General features: G+C 58.7%; 2 protein-coding genes across 27 annotated transcripts in view; one reads left to right on the top strand and one right to left on the bottom strand.

Moving 5' to 3' along the window:
- The window catches only part of Brsk2 (BR serine/threonine kinase 2), a 54,932-nt gene extending 45,966 nt beyond the window's left edge, over nt 1–8,966 (bottom strand). For 10 of the 24 annotated variants that reach the window (XR_013437275.1, XR_013437276.1, XR_013437277.1 and 7 more), the window contains exon 1: nt 8,753–8,965. Coding sequence is in view for 19 of the 24 variants with exons in the window: in XM_078045291.1 (XP_077901417.1) it covers nt 8,753–8,846 (94 nt within the window). In the remaining 5 variants the exon portion in view is untranslated. Of the gene's footprint in view, nt 1–8,752 lie in introns of all 24 variants that reach the window. The other 14 variants (XR_013437278.1, XR_013437279.1, XM_078045303.1 and 11 more) reach the window with 3 other exon arrangements.
- Nucleotides 2,188–17,862, top strand: LOC144376929 (uncharacterized). 3 transcript variants are annotated; one of them, XR_013437280.1, is made up of 7 exons: nt 2,188–2,420; nt 3,480–4,219; nt 4,350–4,641; nt 5,943–6,037; nt 6,257–6,348; nt 17,415–17,528; nt 17,732–17,862. XR_013437280.1 is itself a non-coding variant. In XM_078045308.1 (5 exons), the coding sequence occupies exons 1-4, from the start codon at nt 2,255–2,257 to the stop codon at nt 17,485–17,487; spliced, it is 489 nt and encodes a 162-aa protein (XP_077901434.1). In that variant the 5' UTR covers nt 2,240–2,254; the 3' UTR covers nt 17,488–17,528; nt 17,732–17,862. The 3 variants fall into 3 exon arrangements, 1 of the variants encoding a protein (XP_077901434.1); XM_078045308.1 differs by lacking the exons at nt 4,350–4,641; nt 5,943–6,037 and having other exon boundaries at nt 2,240–2,420; nt 3,480–3,637; XR_013437281.1 differs by lacking the exons at nt 2,188–2,420; nt 3,480–4,219; nt 4,350–4,641; nt 5,943–6,037; nt 6,257–6,348 and adding an exon at nt 16,487–16,812.
- Nucleotides 17,863–18,940: the final 1,078 nt, after the last annotated feature.

The following is an 18,940-nucleotide window of genomic DNA, read 5'->3' as shown; positions in this document are numbered from 1 at the left end:
ATCAACCACAGGTGGGGGCCGTTCTCCACCAGTGACAGACCAGCCTGCAGAAGAGAATGGACACACCTGATGGCCACAGAAGGCCCAGCGCACACCAGGGCCTCGGCTGCAGAGAACCTGAGGCCCACAGCTGGGGGCAGACCTGGGACTCAGCAGGCAGCAGAGCCCCTGAGCTCCCTCCAGCTGGAGCTGGGGTCTAGGGACCAGCACCTGCCGGCAGCCCCTTCACAGAGCAGGCGCTGTGGATTTCAGCACAGTCCTGCTGGACAGCTCCCGGCAAGCAGCAAGTTGGGCCTGGAAACCAAGGAGAGTGGATGGGGATGGGTGGAGGGCCACCTGAGCTGCCCGTCACCCAGGAGGCTCAGTGCAATGGGTGCAGGGGTCAAGGACCATGTGGTGCCAACTGTCCACATCCTCCAGGGACATGCCCCCACCCCAGGGGCCTATTCTTGAACAGTGGCCTATTCTTCCAGGCTGCCTCAGACCTGATCAGCAGACTGTAAAATGCACACCTGCACCAAGCATGAGCCCTGACTGACAGGTGAGAGCACAACCCATTTCCTGGCACAGCCCCGACCTCAGACCGGAACCCAGGTGCCCAGGCAGCAGGTGTGACAGGTGGGTATCACATGTGTGAGTACACATGGAGGCCACAGGTCAGGCGTGTTGGCAAAGCAGCTCCAGAGACAGCAGCTGGGACAGGTATCTTGCAGTCACTCAGCTCCGCGTCCACCCTGTCACTGTGCATCTGCTGGACATGTGTCCCCCACAGTGGCCCTCAGAGGCCTGGAAGGTGGACTGAGCGAAAGCCCCTATCCCAGAGGCTGAGGCTGCCCTGGAGCCAGGAGCCTGAGGGAACAAGGGGCTGTGGCAGGACCCAGCGTCCAGCCAGTCAGGCCTGGGGAGCTGACGCTGAGAGGTCCAGCACCAGGAGGAGTCTGGGAGGAAGACTCCCTCAGACCTGCCTGCAGTCCAGCCTGTGCAGACACCCCTGCGGGCCCGGGGCCACTCCTGCATCCTCACCTGTCCCCTCCCCAGAGGAGGGACGGGGGGCCTGGGGCGGCACTGGGCTTTCGGGGGCGGCAATTCCCACTCCCAGCAGCAGAACTAAATGGGCCCTGCTCCTCCTGTGTGACATCCACTCCTGCTGAGATGGCACCCACATGCCCGGCCTGCAGTGAACATTCTGGAACGTGGGAGCCACTGTCCCCAGGCAGACTCAAGTCCACACTTGCTGTCCCCACCCTGGCCTGGTGCTGGGGCGTCACGAACAATGGTGACAGACTCAAGGTGGCGCCCCAGCTGGGGGTCAGGAGCTGAGTAAGAGGAGGCAGACAGGCCATCAGCTCCCCTGAGCCTCCAGGTGAGGCCCTGACCAGTATCCGCATCAACCATGGGCTTGTCAGGAATGCAGACCACCAGGCCCACCCAGAGCCCAGCCTTGGTGACACAGGGCAAAGGACCCCTGAGAACAGGCCCCACCCAGGGCCCAGTGGGCCCTGGCCATGGCCTGGGGGAGAGCTCAGACCCCTGCTGTCCCCTGGATAGCAGATGCAGAATGGCCAGCAGAGGAGGTCCAGGCCTCAGGGGACAGTCCTTCAAAGTTAAACCGCTGCACCAGACTGGACTTCCGCTGGTATTTAGAAATCAGCATGAGTTTCCAGGGTGACAAAGACACCGCCACCTAAGAGCCTGCCTTCTCAAGCCAGACACCAGGACACTTGGCAAACCCTGCCTGGGTCGCGCTTCAGATAATGGGCCTGCGGTGTGAAGCAGAACTGGCTCTCCATCCTGCAGCCAAGGCCGGAGCCTGCTGGGTTCCAGAGAGCCTCTCCACATCCCTGTCAGGAAATGTCAGGACCGGGGTGAGCCCAGGGCTGGAACACAGTCCCCACAAAAGCCCCAGCCAACCCCACAGAAGTCCCAGGAACCACAGAGCTGAGGGTCAGCAGCCCCAGGTGTGAAGGCTGGGAGCTGAAGGGCCACAGTGGACCTGCTGCTCTGATGCCTGCAGGCACAAGGTAGGGGCTAGGGTGGGTGAGGCCACTCCAGGGGTCACCATGGCCACACGTGGCCAAGGGACAGGGACAGAACAAATCCCTTCACCAGCCCAGGGCCTGTGAGGCAGGGGGACAGCAGCTGCCAGCCAGAGCCCTGAGGGACTGTGCTGGACAGGCATCTCCTCGGCTGGGCACAGCTGGCCGGCTAGCTTTGCCACAATCCTCATCATCCCTCCCTGCTCGCTGCCCCACAGATGAAAATCCCCTCAGCTGAGGGGGTGAACAGGCACAATGACCATCTGTCCTCGTTTCTCCTGCTGCATCCCAGGCCGCTCGAGCTGCACGCCTCCAATCCCCAAGGAGCCACTGGCCACAGCACCAGGCCAGGCCCCCACTCAGCCCGTGCAAGGACGTCCTCAGGTATCATTTCTGTGTCTCGCCCAGGCCAGCTCACAGGGGGGAAGCCAAGGCGTGAAGACGAGCGATCCCCACCTGCAGGCTGGGCTCCCACCCAAGCACCTGGAGCTGGCCCTTCCCTCGGGCTCTGCCCATGACTAGACCTCGGGGCCCAGACAGGCGGGACGGGGCTGCCCAGCTCCAGGCTGGCTGGAGGGGCCCTGGTACCATGGGAGGACTGCAGGGTGGTGCCAGCAGCCCCCTGAAGCCCCCTGCAAGCCCCGAGGAGGAGCAGTCCACAGCAGGGACTAGGGACTCTCAGCCCAGCCTCGGGCTCAGGGCCTCAGGAAAGCGCAGGGCACATGGAAGCCTGCGGCTCTCAATGGCCAGGGACTCCTGGGCCCCTAGGTGAGTCCCGCCTCAGGGCCAGGCTTGCTCCCATGTACTCCCTGCCCACCAAAGGCCTCCAGGCTCGGCCAGCCCTGTGGAGCTGCAGGCCCTGCTGGGTGCCCAGCAGGAGGGGCATTTGAAGACCAGGAGGAGGGCAGGGCTATCTGAGCAGGGACCTGCTCCTGCTGCGGAGCTCAGGTCTCTGAGACAAAGTGAGTTAAGAACCCAGGCTGCCTCTCACCCCTGGTGCCACCAGCCAGCAGCAGTGCCAAGACCCCTGCTGGGGCACCTCTGGCCAGCACCTCTCCTGGGGCAGACGGGATACCTTGACACCTCTGGCCCATGGGAGAAAACTCTCAGACCCAGGGCAGGAAGGTCGCCTGCTCAGGAAACAGCTAGGCAGGGCCCAGGTGAGCCTCCGGCCAGCGTAGCCACCTGGTAGTCACCCAGCAAATTAGCCCTGCTCCGGCCATAGGTCCCTAAAGCTGGCCTCAGTTACCCACAGTCATGTGGTGTGACCCAGAAGTCCTTCTCCCTGGACACGGGGAGTCCACCCCAGCCCCTGCCCTGGCTTGTCCACCCAGGCAAGACGCTGCCCAGCAGCCTGGGTCCCCTGGGCTTCCCGGCCACGCACGCCATCCCTCCGAGACCACATTCCTGACCATGCAGGCTTTCCCTGCAAACCGCCCACAGCTCTGAGCCTTACTGACGTGCAGCTGCCCCCGCCTACATCACTGGCCACGCAGCAGCTGTCCAGGCTGCCCTACCGTCTCTGCCTGAGGGCCAGGAAGACCAACCCTGCCCTTCAGGACCCCTGTGGCCAGCCTCAGCTCAGAGTGGGAGGCAATGAGGTGAGTTCCCCGAGGCCCTCCATCCTGATGCAGGCCAGGAACTCCGGCCCCCAGGAGCCCTCCAGAGGATCCCAGGACTCCCAACCTGGCCCTGTCCCCCATCCCCACCAGCCCAGAACTGTCGGCTCAACCCTGGCCAGGCCCACAAGGATGCTGTGGCCACCCATGGAAAGTGGATCTGTTCCCACAGACCAGGACCCTGGGGCAGGTAGGACCTGATCTTAGCCTGAGGACAAGAGCCACCAGGCTCTACACACATCCACCTACGAGACCCCCATGCCCTGCCGGGGAGGTGCCGTCACCACCCTGGCTCAGGGAGGAATTCTGGACCCAACCTCCGGCCAGGACACCAGAGGCCACAGAAAGAAGAGGTTTCTCTTTAAAGCCTGCACGGGGGACACTGTCCTACAGGCGGGGCTTGACTCCCAGCTGCTGGGCTCCGGAACACTGGCCCCTCAGAAGTGGTGGAACAAGGCCTGGACGGAGCAGGCTGGGCTCTGAGAGGCGGCCAGCCTGGCACAATCTCTGCTTTGTCCCTGGAGCCTCGGTCCCAGCCCAGCCTCCATCCTGTGCAGAGCCCAGGTCAGCCTAACCAGCCGGCTTTCCTGGGGTGAGGCCCTGGGAGGCCTGCGGGCAGCTTGGCCACCTTGGGCTGGAACCTGGGCCTAGAGCCAAGCACACAGAAGCCTACCCCTGACCCCACCACCTGCAGGCACCAGGACGTTCTGGCACCTTCAACTCCCTGCAGAGTACAGGACAACAGGAGAGACGGCCAGCAGCCCCTGACAGATGCCCCAGCTGCCCACTACCACACGACAGTTGTGCCTGGGAGCCTCACAAAAGTTCCACGGGAACCCATTCCACAGATCGGGGTCCTGAGGCTCAAAGCCCCTCTGCTGCCTGGTGGCCAGAGCCCAGGAGGACCATGCACAGACGCCAGGCCAGTGAGACAGAACCACCCACCAAGCCGCAGTGACCCCAGGGTGCAGCCTCACTGTCCCCAGGTACCGTCCAAGGAGAGTCACCAGGTCTCAACTGCTCCTGTGGAGCACTAGCCACAGACTTCCCAGCCACTGGGGCTGCACTCAGTGTTGCCCGTCTGCTGCGAAGAGAAGGAGCCAAGCCAGGGCAGGGCCCGTGGCCAGCAGAGGACACTGTTGCTGCCTGCCCACCCTGCACTCAGGGCACTCCAATAACACTAGGAGAGAAACCAGGACAGACAGTAGGGCACCGGGCCCACCCCACTGGGGCCCACACTCAGGAGCAGGCCAGGGCCAGCTGCAGGACAAGCAGCAGGCAGCCCTAGTGCCCTGAAGTACAGTCCTTGCTGGCCTTGAGGTGGCTGCTTGGAGAGAGGAGCCGGCCACATGGGTAGATCAGGAGTCCACACACCAGTGACAACCAGCATAACATGTGGCCACCCTGTGAGCACTCCGGGCAGGCAGGGAAGGGGCAGGACGCAGGAGCCTGCTGGCACCTGCGCAGTGGCACCTCAGTGGTCCCAGCCGGGCTCCCCCTGAGCCTAGGTGAGGATCTGTCAGAAACAGACTCCCCAGGGGGCTGGTGAAGGGCGGCCAAGCTTCACATGGCAGGGAGGGCCAGCCAGGCAGCGGTGTAGGCCATGTGCGCGACAGTCTAGACCAGCCCCACCTGGGCGACGTCAGGGCAGAGACCAGCCACAGCCCACCCTGGAACAGCAGCCCTGCAGGGGCCTGCCCCACCAGTGTCCTCACGGGGTCAGGCAGAGCCTACTCAGCCAGCACTTCAGGACACACCTCAGTGTGGGCACCCGGGCCAGGGCTTCTGCCCAGCATGCCTTTCCAGCACAAGTGGTCCCTGTCCCTGCAGGCGCCCCACCTTGCCAGTGACAGTGCAGCAGACCATACAGGTGCCTCGGTGGGTCGGACCCTCTGGGCCTAGCTGTCCCCTTGGGACAGTCCTCACAGATCAGCTCCCAACCTGGAATGGGCACTGAGGCAGGGTCTGCACTGCTGGAGGAGGGCTGGGGTGGCACCTGGGCTGTCTGGGCGGACACCCGAGCAGGAGAGAGGCCAGGTGGGACAGCTGCCCACCCCAACCCTCAGCTGTGACCTGTCCTGTGTGGGCAGCCCTCTCCCAGGCTCTCCTCCCTCCAGGAACACTGCCCTTGCTGGCAGACTGGGTTCCGAGGCCCAGTTCCCTGGTGGGCACAGCCGGTCAGACAGCAGGGTCTGATGTGGGGGAGGGGACCGCACCATCACCTGTGAGACTCGCAGAAGGCCCACCTGCTGGCATGGTGACCACCAGACACAACTTGTGTCCCCAGAATGGAGTTCTGTCACCTATACCACCACAGAGGTCACCAGGTCCCGTGCACTCAGCCACACGTCCCTTGGGCCTCAGCACCACACAGCCCCTCAGGTGGGTCCCTCCCTGCCTTTGCTCCACTTCCCCAAACCCACATGGTCCCCTTTGTGTCTTCCTCAGCTCTGCCGCTTTCTCCCCTCCAGGGGGCACCTGCAACTTCCAGGGACACCCTCAGTTCTGCCACCGTCCCCTCACACCAGGCTCACCCTCGCCCCCCTCCGTCTGTCACCTGCCCCCATCTAACTGGCTTCACCACCCTGGATCCCTCTCCAGGCCACCAACTGCCAGAGAGTTCCACTTGGGAAGAGAGGTCCCAGGTCCCCTCACCCACCAGCTGTGACCGAAGCTGGGAAAGCTGGAGGCAGGTGAGTTGGACGGCAGGGACTTGGTGGGTAGCCCTTCATGTCCATTCCCAGTCCTGGGCATGGCTGACCCTTCCCTGAGAGCCCTGTCACTACCTCCTCCCCTCCCCTGCTTCTGGATGAAGGGACTCTAGGCACAATGGGGTTCCAAAAACAGCCAGGGCCCACAGTCCCCTCCCTCCTCCCACAGGGTCCTCCCGGGTCCTCCTGGGCTACCAAAGCCGAGCTCTGGTTTGGGCAGGAAGGTGCCTGCTGTTGGCCACTGAGCCCGCAGGATGAGGGCCGTGCAATGCTCCCTCCAGGACCTAGGCAGGTGCTGCCTAGGCTTGCAGGGTCTCCCACTCCCGCCAGTACCATGATGGCGGGGACTGTGTTCTGGTGTCCCTGCAGGGGCCCAGCCCCATCAGTGACTGAACAAGAGTTTCAGAGCCCTCACTGGTGGATTCCCCCTGCCAGCCCAGCAACAACTGCCCCAGGTCCCAGCACCAGTCCTCAGGACCACAAGGTCCCCAGGCGGTGGTAGACAGAGGCAGAGGCCACACTCTCCCCTGAGGTCTCCCTGCAGGAAGTCTGTCCCCCTCTGGAGTCCAGGGCAGGTCTGGAACACAGCAACTCTGCCCAGCACGCACGCACACACACACACACACACACAGGGCCCACATCCATGAAGATGACCCCTCACAGAAGACAAGTGCTGTGGTGGACTTCCTGGCTACACCTCTACACTGTGGCCACCAGAACTCTGGATCAGGCTGCCTTCTCCGTTCTGCACACACCTTTCACAGCCATGGCTGCTAGTGGGAAGAACCTCCCAACTTAACTGTAGGGCAGTATAACCCAGTGGGGAGCAGAGAGACTAGCCCCTGCCCCCAGGGGCCGGCGGCACTGCACACAGCCCACGCTGTCATCAGGTGCGTACAGAGGGTGTCTCGTGATGACATTTTATTGGTATGATAATTAGACCATTTCCCTGCCTCCTGCGCTAGGCTGCCCTGGGCCCTTCCTTCGCCAAGGATGTCACAGACTAGTTGTCCTTCCCTGGAAAGGTGCCTCTCCGGACTCAGCTGAACCACAGCTGTCTGTGCTTCCTCCTCAAGCCCAGGCTGCAGCCCTGGGCCGGGCGCTGGGACTCAGCGAGAGGAGGCAGATCCTCGCAGCCCAGACCCTTCCTGCCTCTGCTACATCACGCTGCCGCCCTCCCCAGGAGCACAGGCTGGCCCACTTTCTTCCCAGACACAACTGCCTAGCTCTGCGTCCTGTGGCCCTGGGGTGCTGGCAGAGGGACTCCTGGGCCCCACTCTTGTGGGCAACCTCCTGCTATCCTCCATCCTTGGGCTCTGGGGAACTTTCCAAAAAGGAAAGAAGTGGTCAGTGCCAATTAAACCTTTGGGCCACCAGAGATAGGCTGGTCCTGGGAGAAGAAAGAAAATGGCTGAGTCCCAGCCTCCCACAAAGAGGACTGTGTGAACGCGCCTGGCTGACCAGATGAGGGGGCTGGCCAAGCCCAACCAGGCCTGGAAAGTTAGCCAAATGCAAGGGGAGCTGTGCACACTGCTAGCCCAGGGTTGGGCCTTGCAGGGATCTAACCTGTCACGGGAAAAACAACCAAGACCAGCCAGAAAGTCCCCTCCTCTGTAGACTCTGGGTCTGCTCCAGGGGCCAGACCTGGATACTGATCCAGGCCCAGTAACAGTCACCCTCTTCCTCCCCTAGGGAGCACAGTGTCGCATACACGGAGGCCTGAGGTTGGGAGAAGAGGAAGGCGCTGTCCAGCTCTCTGACGGGTCCTTGCTCTCTCCCACCCCCTCCGCGAACCGAGGTCCGGGACTGGCCAGTGGGGCTCCGGCGGCCAGGACCGCCGGGGTCGCGCGGCCGGGGCGCAGCTGCTCCAGCAGCACGCCTATTAGCGCGGCGCAGCAGACGGCAGATGGGCTCCCGCTCGGCCCCCTCCTCTCGCTGCACAATGGGCCCCAGCGCTCGGGTGCACAATGCGGCCCGGCCCGCGCACCTGCAGCGGGGCCGCCGGGCGCTGCCAGGCCGTGTTTTGCGCCCCACCGCGGTGCGCCCCGGGCCGTGCCGCGTGTCCTTGGGCCGCGCCCGGCCGACCGCAGCCGCTCGGCCTGCCGGGCTCCGCGGAGGAACCCAGGCGCAGGGCTGACGGGGGCGCACGAGCCGCCCATTGTTCGCGGCCGCCGGCCCGGGCCGGGCCTGCAGCATCACGACTAGGCAGCTTTCCCCGGCCCCGCCCGGCGGGTCCGCACGGCCTCCCCGGAGGTGCGCCCGCCCGCCAGCCCGCCTGACCCGCGTCCCGGGCCACTCGCGCCCCTAGATCGCCCGCGTCCTCTCGCGCCGCGCCCGGCACCCCTCGCCCGCCCGGCCCGCGCCCCCAGCGCCGGCGCGCACGCACCTGTCTGACCCTTGCCCAGCGTCTTCTCCAGCCGGTAGGGCCCCACATACTGCGCGTGCTGCGCCCCGCCGCCGTCCTTCCCCGTCGATGTCATCGCTCCCGGGCCCCGCGCCGGCGAGTGGGCGCCCGGGCGCGGGCAGGGAGGGGCCGGCCAGCCGTGCGTCCGCGTCCGCTGAGTGCCGTCCGCGCTGACCCGGCCGGCGGCGCCCCCGGGAGGGCCGCACTGCTTTGCGCCCCCGCCGCGCCCCGCCGCGCCCCGCCGCCCCCCGCGCTGCTCGCGCCGCTCGCGCCGCGCCCGTCTGAGGCCCGGCCGGGGTGATGCCTCCGCCTCGTCGAGAGGACAGGGCGGGCGGGGGGAACCAGGCTTCCGCCGCCGCCGCCGCCGCCGCCGCCGAGGCCCGCGCCCCGCGCCCCGCGCCCCCAGCGCACGCCCGTCCGCGGCCGCGCTGCCGAGCCGAGCCGAGCTGAGCCGCGCAGCCGAGCCGAGCCCAGCCGAGCAGCCGAGCCCAGCCGAGCCACGCCGCCGAACTGAGCCTCTCTGCCGAGCCGAGCCGAGTAGCCGAGTCGAGCCGAGCAGAGCCGAGTCTGATCGAGTGCTGCGGGATGTAGTGACCACGGCTAATGGTGCCCGCAGCAGCCAATCAGAATCACTGCCCAATCAGCGCCTGCACCAACTGCTCGCCCGCCTCCGCCTGGGCTGAGGGCGGCTGGAACAGTTAAGCTGAGGACCAGGCGGGGTTGGGGCGGGGACCGGGTGGAGCCAGGCCAGGCCAGGGCACCTCCAACCCGCCGCCCAGCCTCGTACTCTGGCTGTGCACAGACGGCCCTTGAGGCACAGCCCCAGATCGTGCTGGCAGCGGGCCCGTGGGGAGTGGGAGCAGGTGGCTGCTTTGGCTCGGGTTTCCGAAGGAGTTCCGCGCTCCCGGCCAGGCTCCTGCATGCACGCTCCTCGCCAGGGTCCTGCATGCAGAACAGAGTTGCTGCAAGCCGGCAGGGATGTTGCATGTAGGTTGGGTGCAGGGTTCTGCACTCGGTGGTCTTGCTGCAGGGACGCTGCATGTAGATTGGGGTGCTGCATATAGGCCAGGTTCTGAGCTCTGGTGGGGTTGCTGTACACGGCGGAAGTGCTGCATGCAGGTTGGGGTGCAGAGTCACCGCACTTAGTCCTGGGTTGTGTGTGGAGTGGGGTGTTGCATTCAAGTCAAGACTGCTGTACACTGCGATGCCCAGCCCTGACCTTGCTCCTCCAGAGGCAGTGCCTGGAAGCTATCCTCACCGCGGCTCCTATTCACACGGAGTGGTGACCAGGACCGCCAGGCCAAGGAGCTCACCCAGTGTCACACAGCAGCGGGATGCACTTGAAGTCCTAGACTTTTGCTTTGAAGCTTTCTCTCTTCAGGTTGAGCTGTAGGCTGGAGTAGGAGAGCATCTAAGTTCCAGAGAAGCCTGGGGAAAGCTTGTGGACAGCAGGCTGATCCAAAGAGGCAGCCAGACCTGAAGGGATTCTCTTCTTGCAGAAAAGCACCTGGGTTTCCTGAAGTACAGCAGAAGGTGGTAGGAGAGAACTGAGGGCAGCTTAGGGGTCCCTGGACCCTGTGGACCTCCAGGGGAACTGCACTGACCACCATAGTGCCATCCAAAGCACATTCCTGAGTGCTGACATTTTACCGGCAGATCTTTCTACTGCATGCCCTCTCTGCTGATGGCCAGCTGCCCACATGCTCCTGCCCACCCCTGGGGTTTACATGAGTGGACCTTGAAAGGCTCAGTTCTTCCCAGGGCTCCTTGGAGAGACCAATGGATAGTAGAATACTCTGGGCTATTACATTTCCAGCCCAGAAAGAGAGGCCACCCTGAACAACTGTCCCCTGCACAGGCCTGTCCTGTCCATATCTTGCATGTCTTTGGAGGTTGTGGATTAAAGTCATCAGGTGTCAAATGTTAGGTTCTCAGGATGAGCAACGGGCCCTTCCAGTGAGGGCAGTGGTGACTTTTAGGTGAATAATAAAGAGTGCATGGGACTTTGGACTGAAGAAATTGTCCAGCAGTGAGGTAGACAGGTCATCTGGTGGAAGTGGCAGGAGTGCAGGAGACCAGGAGAGAATGTCGGTGATCCATAAACCGGGCAGTGGTCTTGGTGGTGGCCTCCCAGGAGGTCAGTAGCTTCCCCCTGCCAACTGGTGCTGTTGAAGTCACTTGGCTTCCTCAGCCTACAAACTCATTTTCTTGTGCTCTCAGCAGTATTTGGCCTGTTGAACATTCTCATCTGGTCACCAAGATTCTTTCCTTCCAGACCCCACTTCCTCCCTATTCCTACCCCACCCCAGCTCCCTGGCTCCCTTCTCCCCACTTGGCCACTCCTCAGTTTTTTCTTTGCTTGTGCAGCCTGCACCCTAGTCTCCAGGGCTCAGCTGGGGCTCTTCCTGCCCCTCTGTGTCTGCCTTAAGCCTTCAGCCTTGGTGTAATGCCTGACCACAAGTCACCACTGCCAGCATTGCCCAGGTCCAGGGCTGTGTGGAGTCAGCTCCCAACTGAACCTGTCCTGTTGTATCTGTTGCAAATTAACCCCTTCACGACAGACACTATGTCCTTGTCTGGAGCTGTGGATCGGCAGCCTCGGGGGAGGCTGGAGCACAGGTAACATGCAGCTGTGGGGACCCCTCCATGCCAGTGCGGACCTGAGGCAAACCAGACCAAGGCAAGCCAGGCGTGCCTGCCTATTGCAGCACAGCAGCCTGGCCCAGGTCAACGTGGATGCCCACGTTGCAGAGTAGTGCCGCTCTGAACCCCCAAGCCTCCACAACCGCAGGGCTTCAATCTCCCACTTCTGGACCAAAGGCAAGAAAACAGAAGTAGGGCCACTTGAATGGGAGTTCTTACTCAAGGACTGACCAATAGTATTTGGACTTTTCCAAACCCTCATTAGCATAAATTTGGGCCAATAGTGTTGACCCCTAGGCTAGCCCATTCAAGGGGCAATCCCTGTGGGAGTCCCCTCATGCACCTGCAAGAATTCTGCTGCTATTCTTCACTCCTGAATAAATCCCACTCTTTCACTCTTGCCTTCCATTTCCCCATGAATTGCATTCTACAGATTTGTGATTCAACAACCCAGAAAGTTGGTGTGCGCTTCTGGGGTCTATTGCAACACTGGGGGGGGGCACCATTTAGAGGGGCAGCACTGAGAGCTGTAACACATCACTCCGTACTATTAGGGAAGAATTCAGCTAGGTCAGCTACAGCCCTCAGAGCTGACACCAATAGGCATCCCTTGCTGTGATTAGCTGCTTTCTTGCCTGCAGAATCCTGTAGTTTACACAGACCCCACCCACCAGCAGAAGCACAGAATCCAATTTTATCTCAGACTCTGGTTTCAAAAGTATAACCCCTTGTGCACAGGCTCTGTCAGCCTGGCCCATTGGGTCCGGTTCAGAGATGTCTGGGAAGGAACATACTTGGGGGAGAGCAACTAAGAGGCACTTGTGACTGTGGATGCCACAGTTCTTGGTGGCTTTCTCAATCACCTTGTGGGGACAGGAGCCAGGAGGGGTCCAGTGCTACTGAGCAAGAAGACATGGACTGGTGTTCAAAATTGCTACGTCCCTTGAGGAAAGTCCTGATGAGAGAGAGACTCATTGGTGGGTCAACACTCCATCACACGAGCACTGTCAGAACACAGAGTGGACAGAGGCTTCCCAATGGCATGAAACCTTTGTGCCAAAACCACACACGGCAGGACAAGAGAAGAACCCTGTGAGCCTGCACACCCAAACCCTTGACAACACGCCAGCACAGGATTCCAGCATGGTATGGGAAAGTGCACGTGACCCCGGGACTCTTTCCAGGAGGGCTGAGGCAAGTCAGTTACTCTTCCAGAACCAATGGATATAATTCACCCGTTGGCAAACCAGAACAGAAAAAGACACAGGACCATGTGTTGGGGTGGGGGGGAGCTATCAGTGACAGTTGGACACAGTGGCACACACCTGTATACCTGGTGGTTCAGGAAGCTGAGTCAGGAGGATCACAAGTTCAAAGCCAGCCTCAGCAACTTAGAGAGGCCCAACGAAGTTTAGTCTGACCCTGTCTCAAAATAGAAAATCTAAAAACAAAGGGCTGGGTATTTTTTTTATGATTTTTTTTTTAAAGAGAGAGGTGGGGGGGATTTTAATATTTATTTTTTAGTTTTTGGCGGACACAACGTCTTTGTTTGTATGTGGTGCTGAGGATCGAACCCGGACCGCACGCATGCCAGGCCAGCGCGCTACCGCTTGAGCCACATCCCCAGCCCAGGGCTGGGGATTTGGCTCAGTGGTTAAATGCCCCTGGGTTCAACCCCTGGTACAAAAAGGGAAAAAAAAAAAAGGAAAAAGAAAAAGTCTCAGTGAACTTGGGATAGAAGCTGACAAAGAATGACTGCCCAGGACAACGTGAACCTCAAATGGTGAGAGGGGCTCTCCCCCCGCATCAGAAAGACAGGGAGAACATGCACTGCACTGCTCCATTTGAACACGGACAGAGGACACAGCCAGTGTATTTGGCAAGGAAAAGGTCCCAACCTTTGGAAGGGAAATGTGAAGTGATCTCTAATTGCATGTTTCATTATTGTCGGTAGAAAATGTTAAGCTACAAAGTGCTGTTAAAACTAATTGAGTGATTTTACCAAAGCCACAGAATAAAAAGCCCCCCAATCAATTCTATTCCTTTGTACTAACAATGGACAGTTAGCACTTGAAATTTTAAAACAGTGCCATTTACAAATAGAATTTTTACAACATTGAACACTTAGGGGCAGATTTAAGATACATGAGACTCAGAAAACTACAAAATACCACTGAGAGAGACACAACAAGACCTAATGAAGAGAGACTTATACCATGTTCATGGATTACAAGACAGTATTGTTGTCTCCAAAATAATCTGTAGATCTCTCAGGTAAACCCCACAGGCTAGGTTTGGTTTATGTCTTTTTTGTTTTATAAGCTGACAGGTTGATTCTAATTTATAAAGAAATTCAGAGGACCTAAAAAAGCCCACACCATCTTAAAGAAGAGCAGAGCTCACACTGTCAGAGTTGAGTCCTATTATAATGCTAAAGCAATCCAGACAGTATGGATGGCCTAAAGACATCTGTAGATAGACCAAAGAATGAGATGAGAATCCAAAAATAAAGTCTTACACTTATGGCAATTGGTTTTCAACAAAGGTGCAAAGATAATCCCATGGAGAAAGGATATTCATTTAACGAAAGTTACTGGAACAAATAGACATCCACATGAGAGGAAAGAACTTCCAACCTTACCTTGCAATATACAAATATTATTTTAACTAAATTAGCAAGTGTGTAAAAGTACCAAGTAGAAGTCAGCCTACATATAAGAGCTCTAACTATAAAGCTTCTAGAAGAAAACAGGTGAGAATTTTTGTGTCCTTTTTATTGCTTGGATAAAATTTTTAAAAAACACAAACTGTAAAATAAAACAAGAATAATAAATTGGACATTAGCAAAATTTTAAAAAAATATGCTTCAAAGACACTGTGAAGAAAATTAAAAACCGCAGATTGAAAGAAAATGTTTGCAAAACACATCTCTGATAGGAGACCTGTATCCACAATATATAAAGAGCTCTTACAACTCAAAAATAAGATGACTGGACCAAAAAAAAAATGGATAAAACCCTTCAAATACAAATGGCAAATAAGCACACAAAAAATGCGCAGCTTGACTAATTGTCTGAAGCAGGAAGGGAAATGTGCAAGGCAGCACTCACACCAGTGAGTGACTAGAGCTCACAAGGGAGGCACAGGCTGTGCTGGAGAGGGTGTGGCATGCCCTGGACTCCTGCACGTGGTGGACAGCAGCATGAAAGGCACAGCCACTCGGAGCCAGTTGACTACCTTGTCATCAAGTGAATGTGCACTTCCACTACGACCCAGCAATCCCAGGAGAAATGGGAACCGCCGTGCACAGGAAACTGAGGTTTTATTTGTAACAGCCCATACTTAGAAACAATCCAACTGTCCTTTGGTGGGTGGAGAATAGACACCCCGTGGGGTTTTCCACAGGTGCCCCTTATCAGTGAGAACAATTTCACCTTGACTCCTGCTTGCTGAATTTTTTTTTTATCATGAAAAGGAATTGGATTTTTTAAAATATATTTTTAGTTGTTGACAGACCTTTATTTTATTTATTTATATCCATGTGGTGCTGAGAATGGAACCCAGTGCCTCACACATGCTAGGCCAGAGCTCCTCCACTGAGCCACAACTCCTGCCCCAGAAAGGTCTTGGATTTTGTGAGAAGTCTTTCTGTGTTGACTGAGATGATCGTGTGCCTTTTGCTACTTTATCTTTAGACGTGGGGGATTGCATTAATTGGTTTTCAGATTTAAACTCACCTGGCATTCCTGGGTAATCCTACTTGGCCATGGGGTGTAAGCTTTTTTGTATGTTGCCAGATGCTGTTTGCTAAGGCATTGCTGGGCCTTTTGCACCCATCATCGAAAGGGATACTGATCTATAGTTTCTCGTCTCTGATATCCCGTTCTGGTTTTGGTATCAGGGTGGTCTGGCCTCATGGAATGAGTTGGGAAGTGCCCTTCCCCTTTCGTTTCTTGGAAGAGTCTGTAAAGGATTGATATTCCTATTTAAGTGTCTGTTGGAAGTCTACAGCGAAGCCACCGGGCGCGTGTGTGCCCTGGTGGAAAGTTCCATAATTACCAGTTCAGCCTCCTGACTTGTTATGATTGTTATGTGTGTGGTATTGGAGACCAGACCGGGGTCTCATGCCTGCCAGGCAGGTGCTCTGGCACGGAGCCCCTCCACAGACCTCTAGAGTCTCTCTGCTTCTTTTTGAGCCAGGTTTGGTGGCCTGTGTCTTTCCAGGGCTTGTCCCTGGTGGCGAAGACAGTTGTCCCCTTCCCAGTTAGAGGGCTTTGCGGTACGGCTTTATCTTTGGCCTCTTCTGAGCTGAGCCCAGCTCTGAGGGTCCTCTGGGGAGGGACTCAGGTCCCATCCCTCCGCTGCAGACACCTCCGTGGGGCCCATTTCTGTCGGGACAGAGGCCAAGCTGGGCCCTCACAGGACACCAGCACTCGCTCAGCAAACGTGCGTGACGTGCACGTCTTCCCTGGTCATGGAATGCTCCTTTGCAGCGTTGTCTTGGTGGCTTCCATGGACGTGGCCCTCTGAAACCATAGTATGGTCTTAGTTGCTTTCTGTTGCTATCACAGAATGCCTGGGTGCTTACAAAGGGAAGAGTTTTATTCAGCTCGCCAATCTGGAGGCTGGAAGTGTAGAGGAACCCATGGGCGATGCTGCGACTGGGGGCGTGGAGACGAGAGGGCAGAGTGGGAGAGGCTGGGAAGGCGCCCCTGCACCTGAGGGCTCTTTGGGCCTGCTCCCCTGCTCAGCGGCCGGAACGTCCTGTGTTCTGGAGATCATCTCCCTTTCCCATTGGCTTCCTGGGTGTGTCACTCGCCACCCACAAAGCCATGGCCATGCACAAGGGAAACCTCTACCTGTCATTGTGGAAATGAAACCCATGCAGGTGCCCAAGCCCTGCCCACCTGGGGGACTGCACTCTCTCTCTCCCCAGTGGCCCTGTCACCACTTCCCTGAGGGCCAGCCTCCCCACCTGAGCTAGGTTTGGGGGAGTCAGGAGAAGCGGAACTTGGAGCAGGGGCCAGGACCCACCCACCCTGCAGGCCGGTCCCTGGCGCTCCAGGCTGCTCAGGGGGGCTGCAGCAGTTCTCGACCCCTCCACCTGAGGTCAGGCTGTCCCAAGCCCTGGGCCTCAGTGCCAGGGACCATTCCTCTGCTCCTCCCACCCCCTAGCTTCCCACCTGCCCAGGGAGGGGCCCCTGCAGCCCCAGGCATGTGGGGAAGAGCTGGGAAGGAACCAGGAGCCAGGAGAGCCTTGAGTCTGTGCCAGCAGCTCTGCCTCTGGTCAGTGAGGGCCGTCCTGGGCCAGACGGGGCCTGGTCACCCCAAGGCCAGGGTCATAGCCCCGGGGCAGAGACGGCAGCCCTGGACACAGGTGACTTTCGGGTACTTCTAAGGTGAGATCCCTTAAGGAATTCCTTGGTGGCTTGGTGAGAGGGGCTGGGGGCCCGGTCTGCCGTGCAGGCTCCGGCTGGAGGCCGCTGTGGGCACAGTGGGGAAGGCCGAGCTCTGGCTGGCTCTGCCATCCCTCTTCTTATTCCCTTAGCATCTGAACGTGGCTGGATCTCACACCTGGAATTGCTAAAAGTGGTGTTTTATGTCTATCTTACCACAATTTTAAAATGTTTAAAAACAGGCTGGAGAAAAAAATAAGAATCACACCCTTAAAACCAGGGCTTTGTCTCCATGCCCCCTCTGCCTGGTGGGACCTAGGGTGTGCAGGGAGCCCAGAGCCCGACAGCCAGGGTGCCCCAAGGCCGGCGCACAGTGCTGGGGCCGGGGCAGAGAATAGGTGTGCTGTTTCTGAAGGGCCCCTAGAGCAGGGGAGAAAACTCCGCTCTCCCTGTGCCCCCTGCCGATTCGTGCACGCTGGGGTGAACCAGAGGGAGGACAGGCTGGGGCCAGGGCCGACCTGGGGAAGGAGGGAAGCAAGTGCTGCTGATGCGGGCACCGCCATGGGGGGGCGCAGGACTTTGCCTTCCCGCCACTCTTTCTGCAGCAAGCCAGGAAGAGTCCACCCAGAAAGGAAGTGTCCCAGCGATGGGCAGAACACCCGCGTGGTCTTCCAGTGATCGATGGCAGGAATATCAGGAAGGAATGGTGTCCGGCTCCGGTGAGTTGTGGCTTAATATCGTGAATTTTTAGCCTGTCTTTGTATTTACTGCTTAACGAGCGGGCTGTGAGGCTGTGGTGAGGTCCCAGCCGCCAGGGAGAGGAGCCTCTGCCCGGTTCCCGGCCGTCTGCTCCTGTCTGTAATGAGAACGTTTATTTATGACTTCAATTTGGTTTTTATTGTCATTCCTGTTTGCTTTTCAGAATTAGGAGAAGTACATCAAGCACTCTTCCCGCCCCCACGCACAGAGCAGATCTTTCCTCAGATGCGAGGGAGGAAAAGCCTCTCATAATCATGTTGAATGTTAATAATTAAAGTTAAACGGCTCAATGGATTGAGTCTCTATTTCTTGAAAGCCACCTGCTTCATCACAGGGTGACCCTGCGTGTCAGTTCTCCGTACCTAAATGACTGGTGAAGTTCAGTTCCGGCAAACTTGGCATTTCCCAGGAAACTTGGACTTAATAAGGGTTTCCTTCTGGGTTTCCCAGGACCCTTCAATACCACAACCCTCGCTTGGTCTTGACCTGACATGTTTCCCAAGAGATGCGTGAGGGTGAGGGGCTGTCGGCGGTTGTCATGGTTACTGGAACTGCAACCTGCCGTCCATCTCCCATTCACCCAGCTCCCTGGAGAGACTTTAGTCCTGTCCCACCACCCCACACCGGGATCCTTGATCTGCAGCCCTTCTGGGAAGAAGCCATGTAGCCCATCCTCCTGCCCCGACCCCCACACCCAGGAGGGGGATCTGGGGCCACACCTGTAGCCCACAGCCAGCTCCTCAGCAGCCCTTTTTTTTCCCTCAGAAAGCAACTGGCCTTGTAAAGACCAAGTTGTGGGCATGGGTCAGGGTTAGGCTCCTTTTGTGGCTCCTAAAGGCAAAGCCTTCTGTGGCTGGTGCAGCTCTAAGCCCTTGTAAAATCCCTAAGGTGGTTAAGCTGAGGCCATTCGGGTGGCCCTCATCCGCATGGCTGGGGGCCGGTAAGAAGAGGAGAACAGGACACAGGGAGGAGAGAGGCTGTGGGAGGAGCCAGCCCCCAGCAGTGTACCCTGAGCCTGCCTTCCTCAGGAGAGGGACAATGACTGTGACTGAAGCCTCTGGCTGTGGTGCTCTGTGAGGGCTACAAGGCCCCACCCCAGCCTCCACCCGGGCCTCCACCTGGCCCACGTGAACACACAGAGGCTCATGAAGCCTCCTGCACAGTTTGTAGGGCCCAGGCCCTGGCCTAGGGCTGTGGGGGTGGGTGCTGACCCCAGACTGTCCCCATAGCCCCATCACAGAACCAGCACACTGTCCCTTGCAGAGGTGCCTCCCCTGGAGCAGGACCTTCCTGGCCGTGTGCAAAGTGGCCGCGGGCTGGTTCAAGCCTGTTCCTAAAAGGTCTTTTTGTGCCATTGCTGTGGGAACAGGTC

This window comes from Ictidomys tridecemlineatus, chromosome 4 (genome assembly GCF_052094955.1).
Source record: "Ictidomys tridecemlineatus isolate mIctTri1 chromosome 4, mIctTri1.hap1, whole genome shotgun sequence".
NCBI lineage: Eukaryota > Metazoa > Chordata > Mammalia > Rodentia > Sciuridae > Ictidomys > Ictidomys tridecemlineatus.
This window is presented reverse-complemented; position numbering and strand designations above follow the sequence as displayed.